The following is a 27,281-nucleotide window of genomic DNA, read 5'->3' as shown; positions in this document are numbered from 1 at the left end:
ATATTGAGCCAGGTCACTCACACGCACACCGTGCTCATATTTTTCTATCATTTCTTTCTTAATTTCAATGGTTAGCATCACCTTTTCCCCTTTTTCACTGCCTTCACTAACCTTTTTGGGACCCATGTTGATTTCTCTCAAGAAAATCCGCTGTGCGACTGCCTTGCAGGATACAATGAAATTGCGACGCTGTCAAAAATCATCGTATTTGGAGCATTTCGTCATATCAAATGATAAGTCAAAATTTACGTCGGATGTCGAGAGGATCGTATGTCGAGGTACAACTGTATTTTTTAATGAAAAGCACACAATAAACACAACAAAACTAGAGTGCATATGTAAGGAAAGGGAACGAACTCTGAGGAATGCTGGGATGCCGTTAAATCCAACATTGTCTCCTTAACCAGTTCATATTTTTCCTAATTAAAAAATTCTTCATCTGTGGGTGATGCCACCATAAGTAAGGAGTTCCTCAAGGGTCAATCTTATGACTCATTTCTTTTGCTCGCTGAAAGCTTTACCTTATAGATATCAACAGAAAATTGAAGGTGTGTCATACCACTCGCATGCATATGACTCTCATATTTTTCTTTTAATTCTAATTGTACAGTTATGAGTTCTTAGAGTCACGTGATAAATGTTATAATATTGGGATCCTGTATTCATTAATGAACATGTAGGACTAATCTATAAGTGTGTAAAACATTTTGTGAAGAAGCTGTTAAGTGCTATTTATATAAACAACTCACAAGTGTTTACTTTAAATTGATATACTGACAGAAAAACAATCATTACAGTTGTCTGTGGGGGAGATCTGTATGTTCTCACAAATAGGATTGAGTTTGACATGCAAAGAATTGGAGCACGTAATCCATAATCCACACATATATACTCTTGGCATAGATGCCTTATCTAGAGGCCTTGTCATCACTAATGCAGCATGTATGATCCTCCGACCCAATGGAGGCACACACTTGCCAGGCTTTGGTTTGTCCTGGTCCCTTTCTTGTCGTGCGTCTGTAGTTGTGAGCAGGAAATGACGAAACCACTCTTCCTTTTCTCTCCCCGTGCGCCCAAAGAGGTAAAGAGTTGTTGGTGGGTTACAGAGTGGTTCAGAAAAACGTTGGCATGAGCTACTGCTTGACTGCTTCTCCTCAGACTTTTGTTTAGCCTCCTCCTGGGAATCTACTCCACTGGGCAGTTTGATGCAGATAGGATATTTGGGGTTCCATAGGCGCTTCCGAGCCAATACAGACGGCAGCAAGAATACCTATGATGGACGCAACAGAATATTGCAATGTTAAATTCATCAAATAAAATGGAAAACGAGTACCTTATTTAACCACATAGTGGGTAGTGTGTTATCTTGGGTACGAATAAAATGTGAAGTTTATGCTAGCATCAATGCATCGAAACATCTGTTGACTTATGTGCCATTACTTCCAAATGTATCTTTTAGCATTCCATCTGTGCTTTTGAGTGAAATGTCTGTTGGATCAAGTATTGGACATTAATGTGCGTATGACACTAAAAAGCATGTTTATTTCATATTTAACGTGGTGTATTATGCTCATGAATGAAATGGACCCTTGGATGTGTGTGGAAGCGATCGTTTTATAGATTCAATTTTTTAATGACGCACCATGAAAATGAGTGACTTCCAGCTTGTCTTGGGTTTAGGACGAATGCGAATGTGACGTCACCCGGGTCAGCATTTCACAATACAGCATTGCTTTATAGCATGCAGATGGACTGCAGATTTAGCTGATTTTGCGGATTAATTCGTTTATTTTTCACATCTCGCCAGCCAAATGGCTGCAGAAAATTGTTGCTGCACCAGGGAGAGGCGTGTGAGCCTTTTTGGTTTTGAAAAGGTTCCCATTCACCGCGGATATTGGCCAAAACAAGCCCTACTACTGTGGGACCATTGGACTTACGAGGAAGTGAGTAAACATCGTATTTTGTATTATGTCAAATACTGGGGTCATGGCACACGTTTTAATACGGAGGTGGCTTGCATTTTGTGGCTGATTGTCCACCGAGAATATCACTCAGCGGACGACCAGCGACTTGTTTGCACCCCCCCCATTATACTCGGCTTATTGCCCTCTTCATATGCCCGGTGTTCTGTAAAATTTTCAACCCCATCAGAAATTGCAACTTTGTGTTCAAAATGGCCACGAATACAGCAGTTACAAAGTAAACACTACAAACTTTCTTTAAATAAAGGACTATTTATTTACGTTTGATCATGGACCGACATGTAGAGAAGTTCTCCTCAGACACATCCTGCCATGTTAGCTGCACAACAACTGCACGCCGCTCTCTGTTTACGTCTTCGCCGTGAAGTAAAGCATTATTTTACGCCATATTCGTGTTGACCTTGTGCCTGCTACTCGCTCCTCCGACGTCAGCCGGTTTGTCTGGCGGTACTCTCCAGCTGCTTCCCCAGTGAGCTCTCCTGTCCGTAGTAGAGCCTAGTTCGGGCCTAAAAAATCCAGCCCGACCCGACACGGCCCGCTGGTATTGTAGCCCGACCCGGCCCGAGCTCGATCACTTAACTAGATTTGCAGGCCCGAGCCCGAAAAACCCGATTTTTTTTTTTTTTTTTTTTTTTTTTTTTTTTGAGTGACGCGGAAAAAACTTATTTACTTAAATTTACTTAAAATGTATTTTCATTTCTTCGAGTTTTCTTAATGTTTAAATAATCTACATATTTTTTTTAGAATTATCAAAGCATTCACACAACGAAATAACGCTGGGAAAGTTTGTTAAACATATTTCTGAGTGTGTGGGATATTGTTCTCACATGGACGCGCCTCTCTGACAAGGAGAGGGAACAGGAGAGGGCGGCGCCTCGGCCGTGCAGCGGGAGGACAAGAAGAAAAAGCGGCCGGCGCCACGGCGTTCGTGCACACGCACAAGCAAAAGCGCAATACAGAGAGCCTGCTCTCCATTTTTTTAATTAATTAATTTATTTATTTTTTTGAGTGACGCGGAAAAAACGCAGCAGCAGCAATTTATTTTCATTTCTTCGAGTTGGCAGAAAAAAACGCAAGTTTTCTTAATGTTTAAATAATCTACATATTTTTTTGAGAATTATCAAAGCATTCACACAAGGAAATAACGCTGGGAAAGTTTGTTAAACATATTTCTGAGTGTGTGGGATATTGTTCTCACATGGACGCGCCTCTCTGACAAGGAGAGGGAACAGGAGAGGGCGGCGCCTCGGCCGTGCAGCGGGAGGACAAGAAGAAAAAGCGGCCGGCGCCACGGCGTTCGTGCACACGCACAAGCAAAAGCGCAATACAGAGAGCATGCTCTCCATTTTTTTTTTTTTATTTTTTTTTTTTAAATAATTTATTAGTCCGGCATGGCGGCCCGACCCGACCTGACCCGAACGTGAATGCTTAAATTGTGGGCCCGACCCGACCCGAATGTCGGGTCGGGTCGGGTCGGGTTCGGGTTCGGGTTCGGGCACAAAATCTAACCTCTAGTCCGTAGCAGGGGAACAAGCTGTAACTTGTTCGCCGCCGGCCGGGTTGCCGATCAGCGAAGACAATCGACAACCCCGCCCCCGTGTGACATGATACGAGCTAGTTTTGTGTGATGTTTCGCTTCGAAAAGCGAAAATAAGACTTTATTGCCCTTTTCCCACTGAAACTAGTGGGTCAACGTGCGTTTTTTCCAAGCCGATGCAACCCACTAGCAATTGGCATTTGGCACCTTTCCCATTAACAAAAAAAAAAGCCGTGTCTTTTTTTTTTTTTTTTTAATCACCCGTCTAACCCCCACCCCTCCTCAGCCATGCATAAGGTTACGTGACGTCACCACTCTAAGATGCGTGTCGACACAAGTGCGACCGAATTCATTCAGTTCAAGGAAGTAAACAATGCAGAGCTACATGGAAGCCTCCTTTCCGTTTGTGTTCTCTGTTTTCATGCTTTTTACTGCCCTCAAAATGGTCGAAATTGTTATGACGTATCACGTAAGAGCTTACATCACCACGTAGATTAGGGTGTTGACTGTTGACTCGGGGTTTTGCTTTCACACTGCATGACGATCAGAGCCGAGGTGATTTTAACGTGGGTCGCTTGGCGGGTTGATTGACACGGGTCGAGGCGGGTCACTGCACCTTTCCCACTGCCACCATAAGCCGATTGTTAGTGGGTTGACATGGGTTTTTTGGCCAGTGGGAAAGGGGTATTTGAAACGTCACTCTTGTTCGGGTTAGCATGTCGGCTAGCTGTCACGCCTCTTCTGTTTGTTTACATTCTCCGCAAGGCAGTGAAATGACAAAAGCCTGACTAACTACGGTGGCATTAAATATCGTTCAGGAGGTGCGACAGTAAAGGTGAAGTCGACAGTTTTGACCATTATGGAGTAATTTTGCATATTATTATTTCATATTCCATTGAGCACAAGACTGTTATTTGTCATGACTATATCATTTATTTAGCAATTGGGGAAAAATACTTCGATAAAAAGAATATCCTGTAAAAATATTGGAGCAGAGAGACTGAAACAATGACATTTTGCGGCTGTCTTCGTCGCATTTTCCTCGTTCTGAAATTTTCCCCCTCAATGGGCTGAATTCTAAATCAGATGAAACAATGACCCTGCCAACGTCATTCTTCTGTTGGGCACGCTAGAGCCTTATAACAGAAGGCGTGGCTAAACAGTGGATTAAAAGACTAATTTCGCGTCATCTGCGCTTTGCCAAGTTGTTGTATATAGTCGAATCGTCTCAAAATATGACTGTTATTCACATAATAATGCTATTTAATACTTTTTTTTTATCCTGTCGTACGCACTTTTAATGTCTCTCATGCAAATTATGATAGCCATAAAAGGGAAATATTAAACCTTCGTTCGTTTAAGCACACATTGTTTAAAAAGTACTCCTACTTTGCTCTTTTCCAGCTGGTAGGTGCGCGTTTTTATGAAAATGGACTCGCTGATTCTCTCGTCGTAAATGGCCCTGCGACTGATGTTAGACTGGGGGGTGTCGAGTCGGAGACAGGATCCCTCCAGTGTGGCAAACACAGAGTGTGTCTGTGCTGAATGGTACGTCTCTGGGTCGTAATCATGAACCTCGTTCATCCAACCCTAGAATGTAAGGAAAAACAGTTGAGAAAAAAATCTGCCCCAAATTGTTTATTACCAGCCACTGCTTTTAGACCAGCACCTGCTTCGTGCACTTATGAATTATGTTGTCTTCCTCACCCATACAGTATGTACTGCAAATTGCCTCTGGGGATGACAGTATCTAGGTGTATTTTACTGTACAGTACAGTCTGTTCCTTCCACTGGATGTAGAATTTTATAGTAATTACCACTCAGACACTATGGAATTCTGCTTCTAATTGCAGTCTGGCAATCAAGCATAGATTCTCTTTTATTTTCATCAATTAAAGAATGTGAGCAGTGGTGCAGGAATGACCTTTCACTTGGTTTAAGAGGTAAAAGCTTCAAATAAGTATAATTGGTTTTATAACTAACATTTAAATGTCAGCAGTTATAGATGTGAAACTTTTCTAGTGAGTAAATGTTATTTGAAGCATGAGCTTTGGTTCATTCACGAAGCACTGAAGAATTAAGTTTTGTTTTGTATTTTGCTTTCTTATTTTAATTATTAGCTCAGGATTACCCTCAACAAATGTTTTGATCAGAAGTGTGTGATTGTTATAGAAGAATGTGCGTGGATTAATTAAACTGTAGCAAGGGCGTAGGTATGAATAGAGACGGTAGGGACATAACACTATAAACTTTTCAGGATGCTCAAATTTCCCCACCAACTTTTAAGAAACGTTATTTGCATTATATAATGAGATCAGTTATATAGGTAATTTAGATTTGTATTTACATATGTTGTAAGGATAGAATAGACCAAACCATTATTAAGTGATTTTTTTTTCTCCATTATGTTTAGACTTACATTTATCCTTTTTCACTTGCTGAATGTGCCGGTCCATCAAAAGCACATTTGATTGGCTGATGACTTGACCCCCAAACCCCCCCACCCCCACAGACACGTATGCACACACAGCCTTGACAGATTAATGTCAACAATGCCGCCTCCTCTGTCCCCTTCGAAAAGGAGGAAATAGAGTTTTTTTTTTTCAGCCAGCAGCAGCCTAAATAAAAGTAACGTAAAAGACGTCAATGTTGTGGAGGTGGGGGAAACACCACTAATTTTGCTCAAACGTGGAGTTGAAGGGGGGGGGGCTGCAAAGTGTCATTGCTTGTACTTCACGTTCCTATATAAGATTTTGAAATTGAGTTTTGCGGTAAAATATTGTCTATAAAAGTTGTAAAGCAATTAAACAAACAACAAAAACGAATGATATGAACAAAAATAAATATTTTTATAATGGTCAAAATTATTTTTCGAACAGATCATGACGGTCATTTGCTTTGCTTAGCCAAAACCACCTGAGGACAGAAGAAGATATATGTAATTTTTTCAAACCTAAGCTTTCAAAAGTGACAACAACTACTGAGCAAGAACCAAGGATTGAAAATGTGGACCATGAAACGCCAGAGAGCACCACCAAAACGGTGAGCAGAGTTTCAGTTTACCCCAGTAAAGACGCTAATTGTACGACAAAGCCTCCACCGGTGGGCGTACCATATTCAGTCTTGCCGAAAAGTATAGCTGTCCTAAGCACCCTGATTTAGATACCTCTTCAAAAATGATGGGAAACAAAAAAAAAAAAACATGCTCATTTTCAACTTATTATTATAAATATTCTTGTAAGTTAATTTTATTGCTGACACTGTGTTTCCGGGTGATCAGCATGTCCCCCCTGCCCCAAAAGTCAAACTCTGCCAATGATTTGTCAGCTGAAAGTTTGACCTGATACAGAGTTAGCATAACATTAAAATGTGGGAACTTGCTGCCCTGCAAAACTACTGTGGTCAGGCCAGAGGAACAACCAAGCTAGGCGTCCCTCATTTGGATCGTTTGCATTATTTGCAGTAGAATAATGCAACTACGGTGGATTCAGAGTGGAAGTCTCTTTATTTAAAAAAAAAAAAAAAAACTATCCAATAATGGTTCCACTTCAGGGGGACACTAACATGAACATTAACTGCCTTGAAAAAAAAAATCTGTAAAATATCGCACATCAGAATTTCGTGAGAGTATTTTGGTTCAAGTCTTGATGTAGTCTAGTATGCCTCAAATGTACAGTAGATTGGTCCTTGAATATCTGACATTTTTTGTCATTATTTTTTTTTCTCCCAATTCACTTTTATATTACAATACTTTAGTTTGAGTCAGAAGTGGACCCATTCTTGGAAAACCCGCCGTTTTTTTAATAAAGGGAATTGCACTTCAAAATGTTTCTTTAGTCGTTTTTGAAAATAAAGGCTTGAGTCAAACATTGTATGACCTGAACCAATACACATGAAGGTTAGTAAAAGTCAATATAGATTTATATTGCATTGATCATTTAGCCTAGCAATTAATTAGATTCATATTTGTAAGAAATGTAGCTCTGACCCCCGTTCAATAATTTGTTTGGTCTTATTAATGTCCTGTCCCAAGCAAAAAGTGTACATGCAGGTTATGCTGTTATATCATCCCTACTAATGTTGAGACCAAACCTACGCCCTTGAACTGTAGTGATGCTAAGTAATTGTGCACGTTGCTTTAGCAGCAGAGACCAACACACACTCATAGAATTGTCATTGAACAATCCATCACTGTACTAACTGCGTCGTAGTAGCGCATGCTTATCTGTGCATCACATAAAACTAAATGCTACTCTGAGTAATCTTCTTTCTATTTGAGGAATTTGAGCAAACCAGTAATTCAGCATTCTACTATAAATTGTTTTCAAGTTTAGAGGTTACACTCATAAGCGGATTTTAAGGGGGGGGGGGGATCCTGGTGGTTGAAAAGTGCCATTGAATGTAATTGACTTTCATATATATGGTGGAAAACACTTAGGTGACTTGAAGTCAGACCCGGCGGCATGGGCGGGCATTAGGGGGCCGTGCCCGCCCTGAGGGACGGCTGTGCCCACCCTAGCTCGATTAAACTGTGCTGTATAATTTTTTTTTTTTTTAATCTTCCACAAAAACACACACACACGGGGAGAATGAACCCTATATTCCAGTGTTTTTCAATCGATTGTTCCGCCGCCTCGAGAAATTATCCAATGTCGCTTTTTTTTAACATCGTCGGGCAAAGTTGCAGTAGGAAGGAAGGAATGTGGAAAAAGTTCTCGGTTGTGTGCAGATGAGTCATTTTGCGTTCAAGAACTGCTCGGTTTTCTAGCCGTCAGGCACCTTGCTCTCCGTAACAATGTGGACCCCAGCACTTCTACTGTTCATTATTTGACTCGTCAAGTGTCGACATATACAAAAGTGTCCTTTCCATTTTATCCATATGTGACGACCGTTAATCCTCCCTCTTTGTTTTATTCCAACACATTATCGAGGACAGCTAGGTGGGAGATACCTAGAAATCCGAGCAGTTCTTGAACGCGACACGAGCGGCTATCTAGCGCCATGGCGCCATACAAGCTTAAACTCATCTCCAAATGAACCCCGGTCGCTTCAGAACAAGTCGATGGATTATTTGTTACGCCTTCGTGAAAACACAGAGAAATGGGCAACTTTTTTGAGGAAAACTACAAAGGTAAATAAGAACGCCCTGAAAGCCAGTTACTTTGTTGCTAAATCCCAAAAGTCCCAAACTGTGGCAGAGACGATAATACTACCTGTCTGCAAAGCCATTGTCAGCGAGACGACCAGCCCTGATGTGCTTAAATGCTTTGCTCAAGTCCCCTGTCTGATAGTTTTTCAAGCCTAATTGCTAAACGTTTCACACTGAGTATGTATAAATACTGAGAAATTATTTTATAATTAAATATACTATACAGAAAGTAATTTTGGAACATTTTGGTGTGGTGTGCCGCGAGATTTTTTCCAACGTAAAAACGTCCCGTGACTCAGAAAAGGTTGAAAAACACTGCTCTAGTCTTCCTATCTTGATCTGTCGTCACAATCAGAGCAGCGAATGTAGGCATTTTCTAGCCAATCACAGATAAGGGGGGGGCGGGCTGAGTAGCCGGTGTTGTGCCGAAAAATAGCCGCCCCGTGTGAAATGCCCCCCCCCCCGACGGGAACGCTTATTTTTAACGCTTTATTGAGCGTTTATTTGATTTATTTGTTTATTTATTTTATTGTTTAGCCCCCACACGTCACTCGTACAGCTTTTTCTTACCAATCGATGGACATGGAAACGATTTTCTTATACCGTGAATATATGTATTATTTTACTCTGCTTGAACTAAATGTCATAACTGTGTGATTGTCATTGAGATATGGTCGTGAAAACCTGTAGACTAATACATTTCTGTTCAAAGATGGTTATGTGGCCCAGTCCACGATTTGTTAGTAAAATAAAGTACTAGTATTTTGTCTAATTTATTTATTTAAAAGTGATTTTACAGTCGTAAATCCATTACTGTAACGAGTCCATGAAAACATTTGATGTTTTCACCTCAATAAAGCGTTATAAATAAGCGTTCCCGTCAGGGGGGACATTTCACGCGGGGCGGCTATTTTTCGGCACAACACCTGTTATTGTGTACTGCGATTGGATAGGGATTGCTCCGGTTACAGAAATGGTGATTGAGCGGCTCCTCCATTGCTAATTCAAATTGGAATGGACATCCGTGTTTTCTTTTCAAGAAACTAAAGACAAACTCAAGCCATGACAAAGACGCGGCTGAAAGTCAACATGAAGGGATAGCGCTGCCACCTCCTGCAGTTTCACTGACTGACACTATCATCAGAAAATATAACGGGTAAAAACGCCACTGTTACGGCTAAATTTACTTTGAAGAACTGTGCCCCCCCCAAAAAAATGTAATGCCCCCCCTGTAATTTCTTTCTGCAGCCGGGTCTGCTTGAAGTTCCGCTCTGAGACCCCCAATTTGGCCAAATTTCAGAATTATCCGATTTTCACATGTGATACATCATTGGAAAGCTTAAAATGTCAATTTTCTGTGGCTAGAAAATTTTGACCAGGAGGGCATTTAAAAAAAAATAAATTTTAAACAGCAAAACCCTAACTGGAGGTGAGAGCACGCGAGAGCAGAATTAAAGACGCCATGATTTTAACGAGATATTATCGCGCCCTTACCTTGTTTCGATCCAAAAACTCCATATAGCATGTATCATCGAGTGTCAAGACACAGATGTGAAAGGCTACAGCTGTATTTTTTCGGGATTGTATGGGTGAAATATGGTTATATATCAAGGGTTGCGATGCAGAAATCGCAGACGTCAAGGAGTAATCGAGATTTTCATTTTCAGATTTTAACCCTTTTAAATGTTTTTTTTTTTCTTCTTTGTTTGGGTGGATTATTTATAATCTAAAATACTGGGGAAAATGCGACAGTAACGAAAAAAATACAATTAAGTGATAGTTATGAGGTAGATATCCTTGACTTTTTTACAGACGCCAAATTTTTCATTGTGACGTTATTTTTTTAAAAACTTTAAAATATGCGAGTAAATAATTTTTTTAAGTCGCTTTTTTTTAAAACGAAATATTAGACATCAATGATTCTAAGCTAAAAATGACAGACATTTTGAATAATAAATAAAATTACTTACCTTCTTTTTATGGCTGGGTTGAAACAAAAGCGGTTGCGGTACTGTTAGGGCCCAAGTACACTGCATGCGTGATCGTTGCGTTTCTGGTCCAAATCCGGTAAAAAATAGCGCCGGAGCCAATCCGTTCCCATTATATCCTATTGTTCATCGTATACCGGCCGCGTCAATGCTCCGGCTTGACTGCGAACCTCCTCCGGCGTGCCGCATGCCCGCCGGATGGTATAGGCTATTTTCTATTTTTGCCGGACACGCATCCGACAAAATGGGCGGAGCTGGGCCTGGACGTAACAGCCCAGGTGCCTAATCACGGTTTAAACACGAGCGAAGATGGATGATGAGCGCTTCATCATGGAGGTGGAAACCCACAAAATCATTTATGATGCAGCAGATCCTTTCTATAAGGACAATATAAAAAAGGAAGCTGCAAGGTGTCCTATTATGTGTGTTTTTCTGTCCTGATCTCATCATGATGCAGTCATGTCTGTCTCTTAATTCCAGATTAACTAAAATATCAATATGCAAAGAAAATATGTGCTCTCTCTCTGCTTCTCTGATGAGTATAGACTCCGTGTGTTTTTCGTTGTTTTAAATGGCACATTATCGCGCGCGATCACGCGAGAGCTCACGGGGGGGACGAGGTCGGCGGACCGCAGACGTGCAGCAGCCGGTATGATTTGCCTGTTTTTGACGGACTGCGTGGCACGCAGGCAACACTGAACCGGACCGGAACCGCAACGATCACGCATGCAGTGTACTTGGGCCTTTAGGTTTTGTGTTTGTTTTCTCCTAGTGTGACTTGTCCCTGTGATTGCCCATTGCTTTCACCTGTGTGCGTTCTCCCAGTGTGTCCTGCAATCTGCATCCACCTGTGTTACCCAGCTGTTCCTCGTCTCGTTACCCCTTGTCTGCGTGTGTGTATATAAAGACCAAGTTTCTTGTCACTCCTTGTTGCGTCATTGTCAATGTACTGGTCCACGTTCATGCCTGCGTTCCCCCCCAGTTCCTCGTGTTACTCGCCCTGCTTTGAAAGTAAGTTTTGTTTGAACCTTGCCTTTTGATCCCTAGTCCTTTTGTTTGTACTTTGTGCTTTTGTTAGTTATAATTAAAATCATTTTTTGAGTTCTCTGCCACCTGCCTTGCATTATTGTTTCACTGCATTTGGGTCCACACAACCTGCCTGCCCGCGCATTCCCTGACAGGTACATCTGTAAATGGGGATTTTCAGGTTAAATCGGAAAAATTAAAAATAGTTCGGGGACTACATGCGCCATGTATCTGCTATGGAAGCATATAAACATATTGTTCTATCAAACACAACAGTTCTTTTGGCTTAAAATACAGCAGTTTATTTTATAGAGGAGTGCGAGAGCAGAAACTGCTTTTTCAGCCTTGTCTGTGTTTTCCACCATATATAAAAGCTGTAAAGCAATAAAACTGCAAAAAAAAAAAATTAAAAAAAAATGAATGAAATGAACAAAAAAATATATTTTTATAATGGGTCAAAATTATTTTTCGAACAGATCATGTGACTAGCAACTTAGACGGTAATTTGCTTTGCATATAATTTTCACAAAAAAAAAAAAAAAAAAAAAAAAAAAGAATTAGGGGAGGGCAATTTATTTTTCAAATGATTTTTTTCTTTGATTGAAAATATTTTTTTAGGATTGAAGCAACTTTTTGGGGGATTAAATGATTTATAAACAAATGTCCTACCCATAATATGGCCCAAACCCAAAAAGGATTTTTTCAAGGAAAAATTAGGTGTTCACATGGAAATTTTTCACTCTAATATTTTTTCGTATTCAAAAACTTTTTCGATGATTGAAATTTTTCTTTTGTATTTAAAGTGATTTTTCTTTTTGAAAATATATTTTTTGAAGCAATTTATTATTTGATTGAATAATAAAGACAAAAATGTCCTAGCCAAAATGTGGCCCAAACACAAATAGACATTACTTCAATCAATAAAGTTGCTTCAAAAAAAAATTGACAAAAAAAAAAATATATATATATATATATATATTCAAAGAAAAATAGCTTTCACATGCACTTTTTTGTTTCAAATTTATGTTTGCATTCAAACATATATATATATATATATATATTTTTTTTTTTTTATTGAAGCGACTTTTCTTTTGGTTGAAAATATATATTTGGAGTGAAGCAACTTTTTTTTGGGATTAAAAAATTTATACACAAATACCCTACCCATAATATGGCCCAAACCCAAAAAGGATTGCTTCAATTAAAACTTTTTCAATGAAAAATTAAGTGTTCACATGCAAATTTTTCAATCTGAAATATTTTTTCGCATTCAAAAACTTTTCCCATGTTTGAAATTTTTCTTTTTTTGGTTGAAGTGAATTTTCTTTTTGAAAATATTGTGGCCCAAACATAAATCAACATTACTTCAATCAAAAAAGTTGCTTAAAAAAAAAATTGACTTCCATAAAATCCAAAAAATAAAAAATTAAATAAAAAAATACATACCGGTACATAAATAAATAAATCAAAGAAAAATAGCTTTTAAATTTTTTTTTTTTTTAGTTTCAAATTTTTGCATTCAAACACATTTTTTTTTTTTTTTTTTTTTTAAATGGAGAGACTTTTTTGGGGGGTTGAATACATATATTCTGATTGAATTTTTTTTTTTTTTTGAAGCAACTTTTTTTTGGATTGAATAATAAAGACACAAATCTACCTCCATATGACTCCGCCCAGGGGATACAATTTTTGACTGGAGTAACTAAATTGGCATGACACTGGCGGGTGTACCATATTCAATGGATGACGATCTTGGCGAAAAGTATTGCCTAAGCAGCCTGATTCCCCTCAAGAATGATGGGAAACAAAAAACGCTAATTGTCAACTTATAATTATAAATATTCTTGTAAGTTAATTTTTTTGCTGACACTGCGTTTCGGGGTTATCAACATGTTGTGCCCCCCCGCCTCAAAATTCAAACTCCGCCTATGGTTCCACTGTATGCAAAATGACTCAATTTACCTTGAGGATGTTTGGTTCAGTAGAGCAATCTCCTAGAATTCCCTCTCCCAGAAGTGGTCGGTTTGGAGAAGCTAAACAAAGAGACCTAGAAGAGCCCATTCTAATCAGCAAGAGTCCGAGCAAGAAACCCATTGCCATCCCAAGAGCCAGGCCAGAGAAGTACGGATTTAGAGGTAGGGTAAAATAACCGTAGGATAATACTGCCACACAGAATAAACTCATGCATGGTGGAGGATTGGTTGCGTGAAGTGGAGAGTGAAGTGAAGTTGTCCTGGATACAACTTCAGCAGGTTTCCTGGACTGTGGCTGAGCATTGTTGGAAAAAACCTGCGTCATGTCTCCATCCAAGTAAAACCCTTGCTCTTCATCACTGAGATGTTTGCAGTGATGCACAGGACAGGTATTTCTAGGGCTTCTACCAGGATTTTTAACTGGAGGCCAGTTGAAAACATCCCCATCTATCCTGCCACCACTCCTTAGTGGAGAATCTGACATCCCCGTGTCTGTGCTACCTTCCCGATGCAATCCTCTGGAAATGGCCGAGTTTGCCTTACAATGGTGTTTGGGGCTGCCTGTGCTATCATCTTTCCTAATCTTGTTGAGCATACTACTCAACGGTTCATGAACCGCCTCTGAGAGTTTTCTCTTGGTGTCCTCGAGCTCCATTTTGAAGAAGCCTCCTTTAAGACCCTCTCCACTGGGAGAGAGAGTGCTGGGAGATGGAGGCGCTGTCCGAGAATCTCCACCACTTCGGATCTTGGGCTGCGTAAGATGTTTCAATAAGTGGAGGTTGAGGCGCGAGTCTGATTTGGACTGCGACACCTCTGGCTCCGAACGGGAGAGCTCTGTAGAGATGGACTTCACGAGGCTTAGAAGGGGTTTTGGTCGGAGTGTGGAGCCTTCTCTCAGCTCAAGTTCTGTGGAGAGGGACTTCACTAGACTAGCCAAGGGCCGATGAGTGGGCGAAGGAGAGCCTGGGGAGAGGAAGGTGGGGCTCATGGCGGATAAATTACCCAAAGAACCAGGAGACGACGGTGAAAGTGGTACGTGGAATGCTTGTGGCTGCGATCTTCTGTCATCGTCACCCGAGATCTGCTTTTGACTTGAATGTGACACCGAGGGATAGTACTCATCATGGTCGAGTGAGAATATGAGCTCACTCTCATCTAGGCTACTCCACTCTCCCTCAGTTCCAGTCAGCTGGATAACAATCCCTCGAGGGAGATGCCGCTTTGTCCCGATCGAGTTTGGGACAACATCTGGGCTGCGGGCATCCGAGAGGGATCTGCCACCTCCTCTTGCATCTTCTTCACATCCTTGAACCCAATGGCTTCCACTCTCTGCCATTTCGTGACTACATCACACAACCAAGACACCTAAGAGTCACTGAAAGAGAATAAACACAACATAGTCAGCGGAAATATTGTGCCTTGAGGCAAAACAAATGAGAACAAATTTAAGCAGACACGGGATGACAGATTCTTTTCTATTCTGCCTCATTTGTGCAAAAACTAATCCCATCCTGCCAATTAGGTATTAGTGTGTGAACGTCACATGAGCGAATTTACCCACGTGTTTGAGTTTAGACAGTGAATTGGTGCCAAGTCAGCGCTTCTCCCAAAGCTGTTGCTCTACATATGAGTGTTTCAGAGGCAGGCAAAAATAGACCAGACAGGCTTTCAAGCCCTAATGTTAAATAAATACAAGCAAGTGTGGCTTGGATGTCATATCTTTTTGGCTTTGATTGAATATGAAGACTACACATGAATATGGGACATCAAGAGACATATAACCCACAAGAATTGAAAATGGATGAATATGACTGTTCAGCAAATGATATCCTAAAAATTTTTTCAAAGAGTGACTATGGGGATCTCACTAGAAAGTTGCTTGGTTTGAGTCTTTGCAAGGACAGAAAAGGCTCTCATTTTGTAAAGGACTAATGGGAACATTTTTTTTTTAAAGCTTGGAAGTAAGGGAAAACAGGTGGATGCATCATTGAGAACATGGGCAGAGACAGTAGCCAACAAAGGGCATTTGCGCACCCACTCATGTCCCCCTAAGAGTTGTGGGCCCGGGATACGGATTAGAGCGGAGGCATTGAACTTAAGGGCCCTCCGTACTCCAGAAACCTGACTCCTCGCAGTCTCTGTTTGTCAGGTGTTTGTATAACAGGACTCAGCTATTATTGAAGAAACAAGTCTGGACAAATGAGAGATGAAGCTCAATTCATAGTATGACGAAGACGGTCTTAGCAATCCAGTTCGCGTTTCGCTCAGAAGATAATGGCCTGCCTACAAAGGCCAAATGATTAGACGTTTTGACTAGCAGCGTGCTGGTAATTTTTCCATCAGCTTCAAGCCTGTCTGGTTTCAAAGTTCGTCCAATTAATCAGAATCAAATGTACTTTCTCTTCTTGTTCCCTTACTCTATTGCATCTTTCCAAACTGTAACTCCGTCTGCTAATTCCCATTAGCAGTCCTGGTGCATCCTGTCTATCCGTCCAGGGAGTGGATCTCTCTGTGGTACTCCCCAAGGTTTCTCATTTTCTCCCAAAGAGTTTTTGGAGTTTTTCCTTGCCGACTTGGAGGGTCTAAGGATGGGGGATGCCCAGGACTTGAACTTTATTTATTTCATCTGCTGTTTCTGATTGTGTGTCATATTGCCTCTGCAAAGCCCTTTGAGACAACCTTGTTGTGATATCGGGCTATACAAACAAAATTGAATTGAATTGATTTTCCTTGCCCGGGTAAGCCAAGCCAGGCTGTCAACTTTTCCAGGATGGCAACCCTTCTACGGCGGAGTTCATACAATGCATCCAGCCTGTGGTTGAGCTCTGTGGCAATATGTTCCCTCCAATTAGATGAGCAGTTTACCCAATTCCACATTCAAGCTCAACAAGACTGTATTTATGTCCAGGCGGTCCAAGAGAAGGGTGCCGAGATATTATCTTGCTGGGCGGCAGTCGACATCTTGTACTCTCAAATTTCGTGCATTTGTTAGGTTGTTCGTCTGCTGCCCTTGTTTTGAAATCCCCTTCATTGTGCTGGTATTTGAGTGGATTGGTTTTATTATCTTATTGGCTCTCTGCCTACCGCTTAGGTTAGTATTATTGATCCCCGTCGACCTACTGTCACGGACCCTTTTTTCACAATCGCGTGAATTATTGTTTGTATTTAATAAACCCTTGAAGGAATCCCTCCGTTGTCTTCTGCTTTGAGGTACAACCTTGTTTCCGCAGTTGCTGGCTCTAACGTTGGCAATAAAATAAACCACACATTTCCAAAGATGGACGATGGACTCTGTTCCTCGGCTCTACAATCCAGTAGTAATTTAATTTTGTTATGTTTCTAGTTTAATTTAGCTATTTCCAGCTTGTTATGTTGATGTTGATAATGGCGATGTTTGTTTATCGCTTTTCGTTTTACCGCAAAGAAAGAGGAAGTGACAATCGGTGATTGAAGAAGTGATATTTACATCATCAGCCATCGTGCTGTGACCTGGGAATTTAACGCTTCCTTTCACATATGCCTCGTCCCGGGAAAGTCCCGGACATTATACTGAGATGCTATCTGTTAAATGTCCGCGTGCTCGCTGTGTCAGTCAACCTGGGAGATTGCTTTCACATCCAAGGCCTGCCCATTTAAATCCCGGGATTTTAACGGTGTTTAGGGGTATGTGAAAGGGGCTTCAGATAGATAAATGAAGACAGTTCAAAACAAAGTAAGCCGGTGTGGGGGCAAGGAAGGGGGATGGTTGAAGCACGAGAACGCATCCGCTTCATTGTACACTAGAGAAGAAAGCCTAAAGGCTAGAGAAGAAAGCTTTTTGTCTCCGGTATCTAGAGCCACTCTAGTATTACAACAAACAAGCCACCATAACATACTGTAATAACACTATGAACAGAAAGCCATTTAGCTACTTCTAATGACTTTTGGGCTTTGTTAGGTAACTAAGCGGTCAAAAATCCAGGCCCAAGAACTATATAAATCCATTATCATCACACAACTTAGTGTTCAGTATTGCACAATACACAGAACCTGAAGTTTTATTTTTATATATTATGTGACTTAAAGCCTTCTTTAGACCAATCAGATTTATGTAACAATATTACAGTTCTGTGTGGCACGATATTAACCAATTCTGCAGCAGATGGTGGATTGTGACTAATCTGCTCGCATCCAAAATGCATGGCGAAAAGATAAAACCAGAGAGTCACACATGGAGACGTTATACTTTCGTCATAGATTTTCACACGGTGTGGGGGAGGGGCAAGAAGGACGAGAAGTGTATTCATCACACTTCTTTTACTGGGGCTTTATGATTGGCAATGCAATCTGATTGAAAGGGCCCATCTTTCATGCATTCCAGTGAATTTTTCTTCAGGAATTTACAGGCCTCAGAAGATAAGATTTCCAGTCTTTCCAGAGTATAACACTCTGATTACCATTTATTATTTCTGTCTAAAGCTGCCACAGTTTTAAGCAGAAATATGTTAAAAGTTTAAATGTAAAATATTATAGAAATTTAACTTTAGGGGGAAATGGGTAGGCAGTTAAACTTGATAAAATGATAGGAATTACCTCATTGACATGCAAGTTCCATTTCAGTGAGTAAGGTAATGTTTCGGGCAACCTCATCAGACATGAACAGTTACAATCTGCGATTAACATTAATTCAGGGTTTAGCTGTGAATCTAACAAATCACACTGGCATGGCTTATAAAATAAGCCAACATTTGGCAGGGTGGGTTTCCAAGCTAGCTCATCTCTACGACCCAATGTCACATTTGCTCAGACTCTGCACAGGGAAATAGAGGTTACTAAATGATCTGACGATGACTCAAATGGGAGTTGGGAGGGTGGTTTCGTTCATTGGTTGAACATTAAGGAATCAGCAACAATTGAATCAAACAGTTCTTTTAACAAAACAACCTGAAAACCATAAAAATATCAGTTAGCTGTTTTTTAAGAAAACAGACTAGTAGACAATAAAAAGCACATTTATAACATATGTACTAACTAGACATCTACAAAACATCTTCCTGAGCACTGATTTAAAAAACACAAACAAACAAAAAGGAAGAGTTTGTCATTTTGGCTTCTGGAAATATTGTGCGATTACAACTCGTACAAGTTCTCTGGTGTTGGAGTAATTCTCAAAATTCATAGGTTTGCTGGTCACTTCAAGTAAGGCTGCATCAACTCATCGATTAAATCGATTAAAATTAATAAATTAGTTGCCAACGAATGTATGATTATCGATTTTTGCCGGCAGCTATGAGGAGTTCCGTTTGTGCCCTTGTTTGTGTGTGGTGTTAGGCTTTGCGTGCGCGTCAGTGATTAGAGAGAGAGATCAAGAGAGACAGAGTGAGAGAGAGTGAGTTTACTGCTATATTCCGGTTTGCTAAATCCATAATATTTACGCAAGAGTTACATTGTCTTGAGTTGTGTGTGTTGTTATAGCCAGTGTGCCTGTGTCAGAGGTGAGTAAATGAAGACAATTTTATTGTTTGTATTGTTTGTTGATGAGACCTTACTACGTAGCATGGAGTGCTTAGCTGTTTAGCGACTATGCTAATCAGTGTCTTAAAGCAAAACTACCGTATTTCTCGGACTATAAGTCGCACCTGAGTATAAGTCGCACCAGCCATAAAATGCCCAATGAAAAGAAAAAAAAACATATATAAGTCGCACCGGAGTATAAGTCGCATTTTTGGGGGATATTTACTTGATAAAATCCAAAACATACAACAGATATGTCATCTTGAAAGGCAATTTAAAATAAAATTTAAAAAAACAATAGAAACATTCATGCTGAATAAGTGTACAGTATGATAATGATAAACTATGCATGAACAACGAAATGCGAAGGTGGCCGGTAAGTTAACGTAAGAAAGCTATTAAGAGTTATTCAGCTAACTAGCTAACTATAGTATAAAGGACATGCTAACAAGTTTACCAAACCATCAGTGTCACTCCAAAACACCAAAATAACGTGAAATGACATAATAATGTATTAATAATTTCACACATAAGTCGCTCCAGACTATAAGTCGCACCCCCAGCCAAACTATGAAAAAAAACTGTGACTTATAGTCCGAAAAATATGGTAGCTAACTTTTCAACCTTCATCAAAATAATTTCATAACATTTGTGATAATATGTCACCTGACAACTAATTCAATGACACCTCGTTTACATCTTGAGGGGGTCTGTATCGCTTTCACTTGCACTTATTAACTTTGAGGAGAGTAGCAGGAACCATGCCAAGCAAAAAAAAAATACAAATGTGCTGACTGCTTTACGGCATTCATCACTTCCCCCATTCATTAGAAACACAGAAGACGATGCGAAAAATGGCAGAGCAACAAAAGAGACAAAATGTTTTGTCCGAGGAGGAAAACAGAGAGGCTACCAGGATATACAGAATATATATTGGGCCGGCTTTCACTCGCTGGCGTGACGCTTCCCCTCCCCATGGGGGTTTTAGCTACACAAAGCCACATGGTTGCTAACCATTTTATGCTATTCTGTAGTCACAACATGATTCCGATTCTTTATCTTATTACTATTCATCCCTCAAAAAGCCGATCAAAACAGAAATGTTGTTTAATCCGCAGGTGACCGGGAGATTGATTTTTGATTCATTGATGATTTTATGACACTGTGCGGGTGTGCACTAGTCCTCATTGGAAACGCAGTCTTCCTTACGGCAAAACACTACCGCGTTTGTCCACCGGCGTCGCTAAAATCTACCAAAACTGAAAAGTTACCAAGTGTTGCTTTAAGTGTCCATTTGTATTGTGTTTTGGACAAGGTCGTAGGTTTGGTGTCAACATTGGTAGGGACAATATTACAGCATAACCTGTATGTACAGTTTTTGCTTGGGATGGGACATAAATAAGACCAAACAGATTGGGTGAACGGGGGTCAGGGCTACATTTCTCACGAATATGAACCTAATTAATTGATATGCTAAATCAGGGGTGCTCATGACGTAGATCACGATCGATCAGTCAATCGCAAAGCTAGTGTGGGTAGCATGCGGCATCCCCCCTCAAAACACTTTTTTTTTAATGTACATAATTAATTATGATTGTTCTGTGTATGTTGTGTTGTGTGAGCTACATATGAGGTTATGCAGCACCCCTCTCTCTAAGCAGCTTCTTGCTAATGTTTTTCTAGTTCCATAATTTCCAGCAGAGTTCACTACATTTCTCACAGTTTATTTAATGTTAACAGTAGAAAACACGAAGAGAAGGACACTTCTCTCGAAGCAACTTCCTACTTGAGTTTTGCAGGTTAGCAAGTTCACACAGTTTAATGTTATGCTAACACTGATGCAGGTCGGACCTACAGTAGCAAAACTAATGGTGTGTTCCCCACTTCCAAAACAATGATGTCTTTTTTACATTTCTAACAATGGCTGCTGCTGACTGAAAAAAAAAAAAAAAAAAAAAAAAACTTCACATATCTCTAATATCTAATGTGCGTGTGTGTGTGAGGGTTAAGTCATCAGCCAATCAATGTGCATTTAGGAGGAAAAAATGGACCGGCACATTGAGCAAGTGAAAAGATGTACATGTAAATCTAAAAATAATGAAAATAATTCACTTAATAAGGGTGGGGTCAATTACAACAATTAAAACACATGGGAAGACAATGTAAATGACCTACATAACTGAAGTCATTACATAACGGAAATAAGGTTGCTTAAAAGTTGTGGGGACAATTTGAGCATCCTGAAAAGTTGTTAGTGTTTTGTTCCAACCGTCCCTATGCAAACCTATGCCCTTGGTTTTGGAGAAGCATACAGTGGGGCAAATAAGTATTTAGTCAACCACTAATTGTGCAAGTTCTCCCACTTGAAAATATTAGAGAGGCCTGTAATTGTCAACATGGTTAAACCTCAACCATGAGAGACAGAATGTGGAGAAAAAAAAAAACAGAAAATCACATTGTTTGATTTTTAAATAATTTATTTGCACATCATTGTGGAAAATAAGTATTTGGTCAATACCAAAAGTTCAATAATGCAGGCCAAACGTTTTCTATAACTCTTCACAAGCTTTTCACACAAAGTTGCTGGTATTTTGGCCCATTCCTCAATGCAGATCTCCTCTAGAGCGTGATGTTTTGGGGCTGTCGTTGGGCAACACGGACTTTCAAGTCCCTCCTCACCCTGTGGCGTCAAAATGATAACAAGAATGGGGAGCAAAAATCCCAGAACCATACGGTGGACCTAATGAATGACCTACAGAGAGCTGGGACCACAGTAACAAAGGCAACTATCAGTAACACAATGCGCCGCCAGGGACTCAAATCCTGCACTGCCAGACGTGTCCCCCTGCTGAAAAAAAGTACACGTCCAAAGTATTGGGATGAACTTTTGGTATAGACCAAGTACTTATTTTCCACCATTATTTGCAAAGACATTCTTTAAAAATCAAACTGTGATTTTCTGTTTTTTTTTTCCACATTCTGTCTCTCATGGTTGAGGTTTACCCATGTTGACAATTACAGGCCTCTCTAATATATTCAAGTGGGAGAACTTGCACAATTAGAGGTTGACTTAATACTTATTTGACCCACTGTATAAGCACTTGATTTATTGTTAGATAGTAAGTTGTTTCATTTTTTCATAAAGAAACTACACATATAAACCCCTTCATATAACACGACACAAACTCACATTCAAACTGTAAACTGTCATAAAATAGAGTGCTTTTAAATTTTTGCATTGTATTTATGAAAAACTGATAAAGAAAACTGATTCATTACAGTCTACCTCTTCCTTATTCGATTTTTTTTTTTTAGTATGTTTCAAGAAAATAAATGAGTCACAATACCTATCAGTGCTCTGCCCACAAAATTTAAAAAAATGTCATTCAGCAGTACTTTTTTCTATTTGAATGAACAGGACTTTTGTCCGATTTGTGTACTGAGATTTTTTATTTTTTTTAATTTTTTTTTATATTTTATACTCAGAGCTTTAAATAAAAACTTTAACAAGTTTTATATACTTAAAGCAAGACTAGGGAACTTTCAGTTTCGGTCAAATTTAGCGGTAGTGTTTTGCCTTAAGGAAGACTGCATTTCCCATGAGGGCCAGCACATAGTATCGTAAAATCCTGATCTCAGGATGCCTGCAGTTGGATTGAACAACATTTCTGTTGCCAGCTGCTGTGTGAAAGATGAATAGTGATGAGGTAATGAATCCAGTTGTGACTAAACAACATCATGTGACGATGTTGAAATTAAGAAACGTTTAAATTTGTACCATTGTTCTGCCAAAATATCCTACACGGCGAAACGTTTTAACAATGGCCAGTGCGCTTGCATACACCATGTACACATCAGTTAAATGCAATGAGTACTTACTATTTTTGTTTTTATTTGGTCTTTTTTTACCTTTTCATTGCCTCAAAATACTTATTCTCTGATAGCTTTTAAACCAGACATGTCCAAAGTCCGGCCCGGGGGCCAAATGCGGCCCGTGGACAAATTTCATCCGGCCCCCAGCTTCTGTCATAAAATCAATAACGTCTGGCCCACACATAGACTTAATAAATTGGTCAGCAGTACTGCTACCCACGGCCGTATTACGGACCGGGCCAGTGGGGCCGGCGCCCAGGGGCCCAAGGGTCCAGGGGCCCGGAGGATAAATGGCAGTGTGTGATTTGGGACAGTATTAACCTGTCAAATTGCGTACAGTGCGACTCAAGTGCACTGCTTTACAGTGCACCGAGAAAGTACTCGATTTGGGGCTCATGGTTAATTTACGTGCGCAACCGCACATACTTGCAGCAGAACGATCAGAGCATTATGCACGATACTGGTAGTGTTGCCAAAAACAAATCACCAAAAGTGGCTCTCTGAAATGTCGCTAGATTACGTCACAACGTTACTATTAGAGCTGGGAATCTTTGGGCACCTAACGATTCGATTACGATTCAGAGGCTCCGATTCGATTATAAAACGATTATTGATGCACCCCCCTCCTTTTTTTTTTTTTTTTTTTTTAAGTTTTGTACATTAGTTCCAAAATTGTTCAAAAATACTCTCAGGCTAAACCAAACTACTATTTCAGTATCAAGTTCGCATATAGCAGTAAACAAATATACAAAAATAACATTAAATAAAAAAAACTCCAGTCCCCATTCTGTATCAGCAGCTTTAAACTACATTCAATTAATTTAATGTTGTGAATCAACCGTTAAAGTTGTTAAAATTGCTCCCGTTATTCCATAATTTCCCTTTTGTCTACTTTTGACATGTGAAAGTTTTAAAACTATTTTAAAGATAGATTCAAGTCAATATTTTACCGATTTAGGAGTATTTTAGATAAAAAGTTAATTAGGTTTGCTTGGAAGGTTCGCTACAACAGCCTTGTAGGGAAGTGTACTGCTTTAAGATGGCGGCCGTTTACTACCGCCCGCATCTAGCTTTTTGTAGATATGCTGCTTACGCTACCGAATCTGTAATGCATCTAGTCCTATATAAATGATATCTACCGTAACATTATGTGGCTGTACTTTGTAGCAGCTTTTTCGGCAGCAGTCAGGTATGTTGTTGTGTTTTTTTATCTCGTGGCATGAGTTGAGCTAGAGCCGTGAGTTGAGCATTGGCATTACCTGAGGGGCCGGGTAATGAGAAGCATGATGTTTAGCTACTCTCGCTCCGTTCCGTCCCGAAGACCGCGCGGCGCGCTGAGTGTGTTGTACTTCCGCTTTACTTGGCATATTTCAATAATCGGAATTTGGATGTTTGTGAATCGTTCTCGAATCTTCCACGGCCGAATCGCGAATAATCTAAGAATCGGAAATTTTGCACACCTCTAGTTACTATGATGTCATAACGTCAGGCACGACTCATTGATCTCAAGAAAATGTGTTGACAATCCCAAACTGTACAGTTTCAAGATCGGGGCTAAGGTGCGGTGCTGCTTAACCATGAAATAAGCTTCTGGTGGCAGTGCAGATCTGAAGTTACATTGAAAAACAATGATGTTGACACTCGAGAGAAAGAGTTTTTTTTTTTTAAGTCTCCAGATTCTCTTTAAAAGTCGCTAAATTGCTAGATGAGGTTTTAGTCGCCTGAGATGGCCAGAAGTCGCTAAATCTAGTGACAAAGTCGCTAAATTGGCAACACTGGATACTGGCGGTATCATGTAGGGGGCAGGCATTCTTATATTAAACTAAATTATAAATTATATTGCAAACTCCTGGCCCTGGGGCCCAGACCCCCCATAATCCGGCCCTGCTGCTACCAGCATATGAAGTCGCTTACACACTAAATGCTGCTCCTCATTTACCCACTAAAAGGCAGCAGCACTCTAAGCAACATTACCCCGTGTGACCCTTTACTCCCAATTTTCTAAAATGGCGACAATTAACAAAAAAAAAGAAAGTTGACTGCGACGGCCGACGCTTCAAGGATAGGTGGAAATTGGACTATTTCTTCTCTAAAATACGCAACAACAGTGTCTGCCTCATTTGCAAAGAGACAGTCGCTGCTTTTAATAGTTCAATGTGAGGCGATATTACTAAACAATACACGCTGACATGTACGACAAAATTACAGGGTAAATACGTAGCGATAAATTGAAGCAACTTGAAGCTAGTTTAATTTCACAGCAGCAGTATTTCGCAAGAGCCCGAGATTCGAAAGAGTACGCCACAAAGGCTAGCTGTGAGATTGTTGAAATGATTAATTTAAAAAAATAATAACACAAATGTGACACACAGAATGGCTTGCTAAAATTTGCTTAAATATATTGTTCTACGTAAAGGCCGTCAGCCAAAGTCGGCCCCCCACATTTTTACCACATCGAATCTGGCCCCCTTTGCAAAAAGTTTGGACACCCCTGTTTTAAACATTGTGTTCTCTTGTGGTAGCTTTAAAGCAGAGTGTTTTTCTGTTGACCTCATTAAGCACATAGTGTATTTAAACCACCCTTTTTTTTGATATTACTACATTTAAGTATTTTCTTAAGGCATTTTTCTAATACGTTCATCCTGTATGCAACAAGAAAAAAAAAAATAGCTGAACGCGCACTGTAGTACTTAGGGTGTCAAATTCGCCATTGGTAGGATGTCTCCCTGTTGTAGATATTTTGTTAGAACACCGTATTCCCCCACCAACCCTCCGCCATCCACCCTTCCGTCGCTGATCAGTTCAGGCGGGTGGTGGGGGATCACGCCAGTGGGTGAAAGCCGGGTTTGTAGTTTTTTTGTGTGGCAGTGTTCCTGCCATCCTCCTCAAAGTTAATTAATGCCAGTGAAAGCGATAGAGACCCCCTCAATCCATAACAGAGGTGCCATTTAACTAGTTGTTAGTCGACATATCTTCACGAATGTTATGAACATATTTTATAAAGGTTGATATGTTCCATAGTGTTGCTTTAAAACAGTACAGTTGTAGACTATAAGTCAGGAACCTGTAATAAAATATTATTTTTTAAAGAATTTGTCATCCATTTATCTTAATGGTTCCCTACAACATGCCTAAAATAATTTAAAGTTGAATTGTGAAAGTAATTGAAAAACAGTGACATACATCCGATTGATCGATTAATCATTCAATTAAACATCAGAATAATCAATGATAAAAATAATCGTCAGTTGCAACTTCAAGTTTTAAGAAAACTTTTCAAGATCGAATTGTGTTTGTTTGCATCTGGAAAAACAGCAATGGAGTCCAACAGGCAAGTGGATGAATTAGATATAGGACGAGACACTGGATAGTATATTCAAGGGGAATTTCCCAGGTATACCCTGCTATTCAAACTTAAAAACTTGAATCATGATGACTGCCGTGAAATATGAACTCACAGAATAATCCTCAAATTCGAGAGAGCTTTAAATTTTTATGGATGCTTTGAACAATTTGGTGCTGTGCCTCAACTCAAAGATCGAGCTCTCGTGACATAAATTGAAGCAAATAACAATAATACAAAAATGATTACATTATAATACTTAGTCAACCTTACCGCTGGATTATATTGCAGTTGTTTGCTGCCCTGACAGATGATCTGCAAAACAAATGCACGGAGTTTACTCACCCGTCTGTTCATGTTGTGCACAGGCATGGGATCCACCGGACAGCCACATTGGTCAATTGATAAATCCATCTTCCATTTGGGTGTGCAAGGACTGTGGAATAAGGAGGAGACTGAGAGCACACACTCTCCTTCACCATCTCTCTCTTTCTCTCTCACACACACCTCCTCTTAAGCCAAATGCCTGTATCCAGATGTGTCATGCATTGCTGAGAATCACAGCTCACCAACTGATTATGAAAAGCATGGTCTCTCCGCATGATAATCCAGATTTAGAGTAGAGCAGCCCCAACAGAAGCACACAAACAAACTCGCCAATCCAATGCACACATTCTAAGAATATAGAATGCTGTACCAGCCAGTACTTATTAGTCTATCCAGTTGCAGCTCCTTCATCTTGGCCTACATAAAGAAAAACCCGGTAAGCCCCAGATATGAAATGATGAGGAACGAGGTCAAGTGGTGAGATGGGGCACAAAAGTTATCATCCATCACTGACTGTAGATGTTCACAGACTTTGTATATTGTGTAGAAATAGAAGTAGAAGGTTTTTCTATCAAAGCACTCTCATTTTA

The 27,281-nt window shown here is 40.0% G+C and overlaps 1 protein-coding gene across 2 annotated transcripts in view; it reads right to left on the bottom strand.

Annotated features, from left to right (window-relative positions):
* tex2l (testis expressed 2, like) overlaps positions 1 to 26,936 on the bottom strand; it is a 61,954-nt gene extending 35,018 nt beyond the window's left edge. The window contains exons 1-4 of one of the 2 annotated variants that reach the window (XM_057826082.1): positions 26,710 to 26,936; positions 13,645 to 15,030; positions 4,909 to 5,109; positions 979 to 1,270 (exon numbers count right to left, since the gene is read on the bottom strand). In XM_057826082.1, coding sequence (XP_057682065.1) covers positions 979 to 1,270; positions 4,909 to 5,109; positions 13,645 to 14,991 — 1,840 coding nt within the window. In that variant the 5' untranslated portion in view covers positions 14,992 to 15,030; positions 26,710 to 26,936. The remainder of the gene's footprint in view (positions 1 to 978; positions 1,271 to 4,908; positions 5,110 to 13,644; positions 15,031 to 26,709) is intronic. The other variant, XM_057826083.1, reaches the window with a different exon arrangement.
* Positions 26,937 to 27,281: the final 345 nt, after the last annotated feature.

Source organism: Corythoichthys intestinalis, chromosome 21 (genome assembly GCF_030265065.1).
Source record: "Corythoichthys intestinalis isolate RoL2023-P3 chromosome 21, ASM3026506v1, whole genome shotgun sequence".
Taxonomy (NCBI): Eukaryota; Metazoa; Chordata; class Actinopteri; order Syngnathiformes; family Syngnathidae; genus Corythoichthys; species Corythoichthys intestinalis.
This window is presented reverse-complemented; position numbering and strand designations above follow the sequence as displayed.